Below are 10,174 nucleotides of genomic sequence, written 5' to 3'. Positions count from 1 at the left end.
GTGAATTAAATTGCCAGTTAACAGTGGCTGAACTACTGGATACTTGAGTTGCGTTGCACCACCAGAAACGGCCTATGCGGTGTGGTGTTGCGTACCGCCTGAGTGTGTGAACCTTAATGATCCCAGAGGGCCTACTGGGACATGAATTAAATTGCCAGTTAACAGTGGCTGAACTACTGGATACTTGCGCACAGTTGCACCACCAGAAACGGCCTATGCGGTGTGGTGTTGCGTACCGCCTGAGTGTGTGAACCTTAATGATCCCAGAGGGCCGATCCTACTGGGACATGTGCGTCTGCATACTTTTCAAGTCCATATGGTCGTGGCTGCACTGGGAAGATTGGACTACTTCCGAGTGGCCCCCTTGCTTCGCGGCATTGAGACGCGTCATGTTTCATGGATAATTATTACCCAATCTTCCCGAATCGAGTACCGAATTTTCCCATGATTTATGGCGGAAGTCACAGTTTTTCAAACTTACCCAGCAGTGGGTTTCACGTGTTTCCGGTTGACTGAAAACGGTTAAGTACCTTAACACGCCGTCTGTGATGTTCGGGTTTCACTGCCATACACCTGCTCGACATAAACATTCATGTCGTCTATGCGCCAGTGATGATTGTTCCTGGTGGGTTTCTGAAGTTGGCCAAATATTTTGTTGGTTTTCGTCAATTCTTATGTTCGGCTGACTACCAAGGGCCCAGGTCTGTGAACAGAGTACTGTTAATGTAGAATAAATCCTCATACCACAGCTTTTCTCAGTCATCCAAATGAATGCTCTGCATTTTATGTTGGACCCCGGTTACGGGCTGAAAAAAAGTTTAGTGTCCTAGAACCGCTGAACCAAAGGCCACAATTAGCCGCTCTAATTCAGAAAACGAAGATAAGTCGCAATCATCAACAATGGTTGGACTCACGCACCATTGTTTGTATCCAGTGGGGATCCCAATAAATCACTGCTTTCATAAATATGGAAGTGCTGATAACATTGAGTGAGCACCTTACCGTTCTCACTTTACTGCAAGACCACCGTGTGCTGCAAAACACGGGACTTTTTCAGGCTCTCCTGGCCCTCCCGGTATAGTTGAACCTTAAGAAACTGGAATCTAATCACTATAGCCCATGAGGTGCTTGGGGTTCATTTATGCCAAGAAGGCCACCGGCGGACAGTCTTGCAAGGCGTAAGGATCGCACTGCGAAGCGGTTAACAGGAGATTGGTCTTTTGCGTTCATTGAAGAGGATGATGCGTTTATCCAAGACGTTACAGCATCCATCTGATGCAATAGCCCTGGGGAATGTTTTCAGTGCAAAGGCAAAATTTTTGACTGCTTACTCGAATGAGGAGTGAGTGGTGGATTCAAAGAAACCGAGAGATCCATTTCCACGCAGCCTGACAGTGTCACGAAGCATCGGAGACCTGGGGGAAATACCTGGACCGTGTGCAAAGCAAGGTTCGCTAACACTTACATGCAATTACGTCCCAAATCATTTTAGGTCTTGAGGGGATGACTTTCTGTCAACTTCGTCCAACGATATATGTGAACCGCATATACGGATAACTTTTATTGCTGTTCTCGATGATGTTGATTCGTGTCTGTATGACCCTTGCAGCCGAGAATGTATGAATGTCCATAACCTAAACCCATTGCATTTTCAACGTTTTACCATTCTATGCGGCATTTCTAGCGAACGTTTTCACAACCACTTTTTATCGTCTTCTGTTTGTTTTCTCACAATTTCCATTGCAGATGCGAACAATTCGAAACAATAAATACCCAGTGACACCGGACATAGATCAAACTTCGGTCGTCGGTCTACGCAGTTCAAATATTTCGGATCACCCGGTTTGGTTGGAAGTTTTTACTCAAATGTGCCGACTACTGCTCCGTTTGTCCGACTTTCCGTTGCTAATATCCACTTCTTCCGAGTGCTCGCAGCATGTGCCATCTGGTTTTTGTGGACCAAGCGAATTGATGCAACTATTCTGTGGTGATCTGACCAGTTCCTCTCGAAATTCGAGTAAGTATTCAGGTGTGATGTTTGTGCGGTTGTTTTTCACGGCACTGATAAACGTCCAGTTAGCGTATCTACTCGCTTTGCTAGTGTAGTTACACTACACTACACCATTTTATTTATATTTATATTTGTAGCACCAATCGTCGATCATGATTATGATCGATTATGATTTGCAATACCTCGCTATCTGGTTCTTCATTCATCCGCAGTCTATTACACAAGCTTATCTTGCATTGTTCACAAGTCGTAAGGCTCTTTGTACACTACTGTCGCCTCTAATACTCAACCTGTTATACTACTCATGTGTTGCTAATGGCAGAAGGTTCGTTTGGGTCCGGCGGACATGCAGAAGTTGTTGGCACCAAGTTAAACCTGGGAAATTTCCGGATCCGGATGTGATTCATGTATGTATGGACAATCTCATTGCCAATATAGTGGTGCCCTGGCCTGACGGCTTCGAATCAAGCTAAAAGCAGTTCAAACCTGCGATGCTGTGTATCGTCACAATAAGCGCAGCCGATGGATAATTACCAATTCCCTCCACTTGCTCGACGTGCATCATACGGTAGCAACTGATGCCGTGCACAGCGTCGCGTGTTCGGTTTTCAGACAGGTATAATGGTAAAGCGCGAAGCGTGGTGGGGTATGTGCATCTGAGGTGGACGCTTCTGTTGTAGTTCTTTTAAAGTTTTCCAACCTTCCTTCAGCTTGCGTGTGCCCGTAAGCGACAAGGTACTAGTAAGACTGTTCACGAGCTGGGCGATGCAGTCATTCACAACCTTAGGAAACGGTTAGAGCACCGGAATGTATGTTGAATTGGTCACCGGCACCGTTATCACTTCAATACGACAAGCGCCGCACTGGTTTCTATGGGAAATAATCACGGACTCATTTTATTAAAAAGCGGTAGCGTATCGGATGTCGGAGAATTACCACCTACTCTTTGCAGAGGCGGATGCCTAGTATTTGTAAGAGAACTCACTTGTTTACCATCCAAGGCTTGACAGGATTACCTAGCCTTTTGTTGTGGCGGTCCACTCTTGATTTTCATGACGTGACCTTGGAATGCTCGTTTTATTTATAGAAGGACCAGTCTTATCCCCTTCGCACTAAAATTGCTAACTGCTCTACTTTTCTGAAAGTTGAGTCAGTACGTGAGCATCTCACACACAAAGAGCAAGCTGGCTTCCGAGTGAATTTTCACCCTACCCAGATTCAGTAGCACCGCTTTGTCTGCCGGCTGCCAATCGTTTTTACTTGACATATTTACAGCTTGTCGAGGGATGGAGTACTTGATAAATATTTTGCCATGCTACGGTAGCTAAATTCCAAGCTTGTGACGAAATGTCAACCGCTCTTTCTTTGTCCTGTCCAATGTTGCTTAAAGGCTACGACGATAATGATTGGACGGAAATGTGTTATTGCTGGGTTACTCCTGTCTAGGCATGGGCAACCAGGCAGTTTCTCGGTCCTCGCATGGTATGACAGCTAGACACCATAAGGTTGTTACAGCTGAACCTATTAGGCTGACGCGCCACGCGCTATTCAAATCTTCTCGGACCGACCGGAATAAACGGTGGGATTGGTTATTCGTGATGTCACAAAGGAACATGGAAAGGCACTCAAGTAGAAGTAGAGTCATCTAAGTTCGGTAATGGGTCCCGAATAGTCCCGAGGCTATGCGGTTAGACAAACCGTGAAATAAAGTACGGTGTCGAGACCGATGTATGTCCTTCGTCGTGCCGGGATTTGAATTATGGATATCTGAGATGTGGGACCAGCATTTCACCACTTTGTTGAACGCTGTATTGGTTAGTTAAGTAACTTCTTCATGAAGCGTATGTCCACATTATGATACTGTATTCAGAAACACCTACTTCTATAAGACCGAGACCATTGTTCTGTACGACGCGTTTTGAAAATCGAGTTCATACACTTCTAAATAACTTTATGATCCATTCTGCATTTTTCGTTTTTTGATTCTAGCGTAAAGTGTTGCATAGTGCGGTGATTTCACCGGACTTCCCATTTGACTGTTCTACTGCCTGTTGTTCTTTCTTTCCTCATTCATCCCCTGCATTCCACAGGCATTGAGGTGCATATTTTTCTGACTGAATACCATTTATCATTTGGCAATTTACAACGTCTCTCAGCTGCATTTCCACCTTGTTCGTGCAACTGCTACAAGCTGTCTAGCCTCATTTTTTAAATAATACCCACAAGTTGCTTGTTTGGTTTCAATCCCTGTTCATCTGTGAACGTAAGTTTCTTGGTGATAATACTCTCGATATTCCAGCAAAATTCCGTAAGACCACCCACCACATTGCTATCTAAACAAAACTTTTTGAGACTAATTGAAGACTTTCTCAGTTGTTTCTTTAAATTCCTGATATCCGCTCGACAGCGTGATGAATTAAAATTTTCCCGTTGTGGCCTGCCAGAGCCCTAGCTAATCGTTTAAACACTGGGACGATACACTTTCAGTTAGACAGCCTTGGAAGACTTGCGGCATGCCTTTTTACTTATCCCACTTAGCTCTGTAGATGCTTTATTAAACAAATCAAAAACAGCTCCGTTACGCCGGGTGGTGAATTTTTGCAGTATGAATGGCCATGGTATGGTTATGCTACTCAGGACAACTTGATTTTTTTCTAGCCTGTACATTTCGTCCTTAAATATCATTGTCTTTCTCTCTCTAGGATAGTCTTCCTTCTAAGACCATCTTTGGTGCGTTAGAGGAGTTTCGTACGAATGACGCTCCATCTGTCTTAAGTTTGTCGGATACTGTACAGTCGACCTACAAAGCAAAATGTCTGGAGTTTTACCCTGCCAGATGTCAGCGTTGTGATCCACTGGTTTATTTTTCCTTATGTGTTGTATTCGTCTATATCACCATCCTTATCGGAGTTGCTTGCCAACCTGTTAGCTCAATGGACTAAATGGTTATCATCCGTCCGGTCCGTTTGTCGAGGTGGTGCATTGAATGTATAAGTTAGTGCATAGATTCCAACTATGCGGCTCTTTGTTTCCGTTTCTGTCCCCGGTTTCTCGACCCATCCGCTCCTGCCATAATCCCAACCCTGTGCTTTCTGACGGGTCCCATGGTTTCGAAGCTGGAGGACATCATAAACGAGAGATTCAATTGAGTCTCCCGTGAAAACCAAATTGGTTTGCAAATGAATGTATTTCTCGAAGACTTTTCTCTCTTTTCTCCCAGATTCTCCTGTCACTCTTTCGCATTCATCGCTTGCATTCACTTTTTATGTTTGTGACCATGCTCTTCAAGAATAAATGATAGTTATGAAATGAATAAACCAATAGGTCAATAATTGAGTGAAATTGAGTAATTAAATACTTGAAAAATGAACAAAAAAAATAAGTAACTAAACGAATAGATTAATTAATAAGTGAAGAATGAATTGTCCCTCTGCATGTCCGCCAGACCAAGTAAGCAAAGGTATTGTTCGAACATCGATGGTTAGGTCAGGCACTGGGTGTTTAAGTTGATTGTCTGTGGAACAACATGTAGGGGTTCTTTGATTGTGACGCGTCTTCTAACTTCACTGACTCATGTCATTCGCCTCGGCACACTATCTACTGGCATCTGCGGCATTTGACCCTTGCCTGCTATAGTAACTTCATTGCTCCGCTCCGTTCGTTTTGCAAGTAGTCACTGTTTTATCTTTGAACCTCACTTCCAGGTGAAAACATTTTGCCTGAATGGCTCGCTTGTTTGCTTTACGCGTCAACGGAGGTGGAGAATTTCGACATGAAATCTATCGCTCTGTACACGTTGCTTGAATTACTATTCGCCTCTGCCTCCATTCACGGTTGGATGGAAGGAGGTGAAGTGGATCCCACAGGAGCTCCGAATTCACATCCTCTTCTAAACGCATACTCATTGAGTGACAAAGCAAATCAAACTCCCAAGATGCGTCTCATATTACCCGTTTTATCTGGTCGCCTGCTAACCTACGTGGTTCGTCACACCGACACTTTTCAGGTAGGCGAAACTACAGTGTATGCTTTTTTCCGTCTTGAAGCAAAGATAATTCATAGCATTGTGTATACCATCATTTTTCAATCACCCTTACAGTACAGCCCCATCAAGAGACTGCATTTGTGTTAGTATTCACTCTAGCTGGAGATGGTGGCACTCACGCACAAAGGCTGATAAGCTGCTCGGAAAATATTCGAAATGTTGGTTGGACCAAGTAGACCTAACTGAGACCATATTTTGATCCAAGACAATAGCTGGTTTCTGCACAGTTTCTGCAAAATTCCGTAAAATTTACATTACGGTATGTTTTGTTTAGTTCACTAAATTTTCTTGGCCATATGAACACCATAAACGGAACCTAGTAACGCGATCTTCACAATAGTCGCAGAAGACACCATATTTGGCTGTTCATTTAAAGCTGCTGTTGAATTTTAAGGCTTCGGAAAAACCACCATCAACCAATTGTGGGCTGGCATTCCGACAGTCCCTTCATCAGCATAAACCAAAGGTTAGTTGAAAAAAATTATAAACTCATTATGCAATTTAGTTCTATTACGCGTTTGTGTGCAGTCTGGGTTGAACTATCAATGAAACTCCGTGGTCTCATCGTCGTTTTTATCTACCTTTATCCGCCCGTAACCGAACGGGCTAGGTTAAGTTTGCTTAGTGCTGGCACATCTTTGAGTAGGTACCACTTGCGAACAAGTGAACCCGTTCGATATTTTCTGATTAACGTTCACCTAATGATACTCTGATAATATAATTCTGTATGATTCTCCATACATTTGTATCAATCAAGTCAATCGTGAAGAGGAGTTCGAACTGGAGCTGGTAGGGTAACTCATGACTGCGACTGAGAGTTCCTTTTCAATCTGTGCCATAACTCGTGTTCAACAGATCACCTAAACCGTTTTCTCCTGCTTATTCTTCACAGCATTTGGGTGTATCCCTTTGGCATTACCTGTCTCAATCTCACTCTGCTTATCACGAAGACGTGGCAAATCTCTTTTTGCGCCTTCACCAAATCGCACCTCCTACATCCAACGCAAGTTATGTCAATTCGGCTCCTGGATGTCCTATCGGAGGAATTTCCTCCAATGTGGAAGCTTTTATCCTTTCACAAATGTTGTCTACCGATTTGCACACGCAGGTAGATGCCCAGCAACGGTTTGCATTGCTCTGGCACCTCATGCGTCCGTCCCCAGGCTCTCCCTCGGTAACACGGACTGTTCCTGGTAGAGAATCCAAACTTGCTGCATTTTCCAGTTCTATTGCTGCTCCATGTTGGCGACTGCTGTATATGGGTTCGTATGAGTTCGCTACCGTCAGTGGGAGCCGCAAACGCCGCTCTTTCTCGCATCCCTTTATTCCATTTTATCGGTAAGCTGGGACTTCGCCTATGTATTACCACTGAAATTCCTGATGCGATAACTGCATCGGTAGTTGCTAAATTTACAACCGTGTAATGGACTCGTCATCCTACAAGTGTACCAACAATGTATAATCATCATCGGAGCTATCTACTTGGCTCGCCCCTTCACCCCAGGATATCCTGTCCTTAGAACTCCCTGATGTGTGCGTCTCCGGATTCGGTAAACGTCCAGCTCTTCAAATTCCCCTAACTGTGTATTTTACGTCTAAGAAACCAAACGCTGTAGGCTCTTTTTCATAAAGGAAACTACTCACAAGGTTGCCGAAAACTCTTCGACAGCCCACGACCGGTTTCGTCCTTCTTGGGATTCATCAGGCGCAGTCCCCGAGTTTCCGTCAACCTCATGTTCTACTTGAACCCAAATTGGACTGTTTTCGAGAAATACACTAATTTGCAAATCAGTTTGGTTTTCACGAGAGACCCAACTGAATCTCTCGTTTATGATATTCTACAACTGAATGTGCTGCACACAGGCAGCCTCATGATTCAGTTGGCACGATATTCGAGATATTGCAGTATATTTTCATAAAAGAAACTATTCACAAGATTGCTGAAAACTCTTCGACAGCCCACGACTGGTTTCGCCCTTCTTGGGGCTCATAATGTAGGCCCTGTAGGCTCTTGTTTTCATTTCCCATCTGGTACCAGTCGAGTTCACAACGCCCCTGTTAAGCAAATCTTGGTTTTGAAACCTCCTTGAGTTTTGCCATGTACGCATTGCTGATGATTCCCATTTAGGGTGATGCAGCTTTGTAGTGCTCCTCGGCTTTTCAGCATAGTTTGGCTTACAGGACGAAATCTCAATTGAAAGTTCCCAAATCTCACACCGGCATTCTTACATCTTAGGGAGTTGTAGCTAGTGATGTTATTCTCCTTGTTTTTAACTCAGTGCGTGTTGAAGTGCTACGCTTGCACTTTACTTCTTCCTAATCCCTTGATTAATGTTTTCGTTTCTCAGCTGTGTGCTTCTACTGCTGGACCATTTGGATATCGACATTCCATGGGGACCTATGGGGCCTGTAGGTACAGTTGGGTTCAATTCCGCTCTTTCATATTTACCTAATGGCTATGTGAACTCAGACTCCACCGCCGGTAATATTTCCGAAGCTGGGAGTGCAGGTCTGGTTCGTTCCGTTTTGCGGGACCAAGCGGTTCACTGGGCTGTCCGCGCTCTACGTACGGGCCAAGTTGATCGGCTAATGGCGCCCATTCTGGCTGCTCTGTTACATCCAGCTACGGTCCGCATCAGTTTGAAAGCACGTGTTATTCTTGATAATCAATACCTTCTCAATGGCAAAAAGAACGGTATGTGGCGGTCAAAATCCACTCAACATGAATCGACCGAAGGTAAGACTTCCTTCATTAGAGTTAGGTTGATAAATGACATAATGGTAATTATAAAACCATACTATTTGTCGAGCATTTTCAAACGTTCTTGTCTATCTGGATCATATTATAAATCAAAATGAAAATCATATTAAAATCGACTGTGACATCCTTCCTGTGTGTGGCTATCACGCAGCCTGAAAGAAGCATAAGGGTCGGATTACTGCCAGGTTGCTCAATCCCAGGCATAAGATGTGGGAAAAATAAGAATTACAAACTGGGGACAACAACTCTCAGCCCAAAGAATGAACAGTCGTACTTTAACTGAAATTCACCCTTCTCAATACTTTAGGACGGTGGGCTTCACCGTTTCCAAATTATTCTCTTTTAAATGCTGCGTTACTCGAGGCCATACACTACAAAGTCATATAAGCATTCGAATCACTGTCGCTACTGATCTTCATCTTAGTGCTTACTAGTAAGATACTTCGTAGCACGACGGTGATCCATAACATAGAGTGTGAACCTTTTCCAACCTCCGCTGTTCATCCCGTTTAATTTTCAGCTTTAGATTTTGCCCTTGCTGCAGACGAAGAAAGCGCCAGCTCAAAAGAATCTACCGTTAATCACCAACTTCAGGTTTCCGAGGTAACTGGTCCAGGCAATGTACTGTTTTGTGCTATACAGTATTACAGTGTGTTGCTACCATATACAACTGCTATATACTGCATTATACTTCAGTATGTACTACTGTTACCATAATTCTACTGTGCTATTATCGTCCAGAAGGATATACAGAATATTAGATAAAAGGAGGGAAGCGTGCCATCAATAGTTTCCAGCCTGACGAAATGATTTCCAACGTATGTAGGAATGCTTATTGTGGAAGCACACGTCTAAAGACCACCAACTAAGGAAAGGACAAACTGCTCATTGCTTTTCAAAGCGCAACGAGCGCTAGCAAGTCAGGACGTCGGGCACAAGATGTCCGTTATACAGGGTCAAGTGTTAGAATCAGTGCACCGGTTCACTTGCAGTTACCGGTTTAATAGTTGTATAATTTAATTTGGGAAGGCGGGAAGTTTTCGTACAGGATCGACTCACTTTAGCTAATACATAAGTGATGTGTTTTCAATGTCAATGTCTCATGACATTTAGCTATTATCACCTCCTACTTACAGCAGGATGTATTTGGTCCGACTTATCGCACGATGGATATGCTTTCGGTGCTACAAACAAAATTGCGTTCTATCAACTCCGGGAGCGCCAAACAAAAAACAGGATTTGACACTGCTGAACACCAAGCCACCGCACAAACTTACGTCACTGGTATGTGTTTATTTTGGTTCTCTCGCATATATATATATATATATATATATATATATATATATATATAAAGACA

General features: G+C 43.6%; 1 protein-coding gene across 1 annotated transcript in view; it reads left to right on the top strand.

Annotated features, from left to right (window-relative positions):
* Positions 1-10,174, top strand: part of T265_07463 (hypothetical protein) — a gene marked incomplete at both ends in the record, with an annotated part of 82,130 nt that overhangs the window by 20,077 nt on the left and 51,879 nt on the right. Inside the window, 6 exons of the mRNA XM_009172992.1 lie at positions 1,747-2,017; positions 5,716-6,017; positions 6,949-7,394; positions 8,405-8,793; positions 9,338-9,420; positions 9,954-10,101. Coding sequence (XP_009171256.1) covers positions 1,747-2,017; positions 5,716-6,017; positions 6,949-7,394; positions 8,405-8,793; positions 9,338-9,420; positions 9,954-10,101 — 1,639 coding nt within the window. The remainder of the gene's footprint in view (positions 1-1,746; positions 2,018-5,715; positions 6,018-6,948; positions 7,395-8,404; positions 8,794-9,337; positions 9,421-9,953; positions 10,102-10,174) is intronic.

The sequence above is a fragment of the Opisthorchis viverrini genome (assembly GCF_000715545.1).
Source record: "Opisthorchis viverrini unplaced genomic scaffold opera_v5_179, whole genome shotgun sequence".
NCBI lineage: Eukaryota > Metazoa > Platyhelminthes > Trematoda > Opisthorchiida > Opisthorchiidae > Opisthorchis > Opisthorchis viverrini.
The sequence above is the reverse complement of the archived record's forward strand: the minus strand, read 5'-3'. Positions and strand labels throughout refer to the sequence as shown.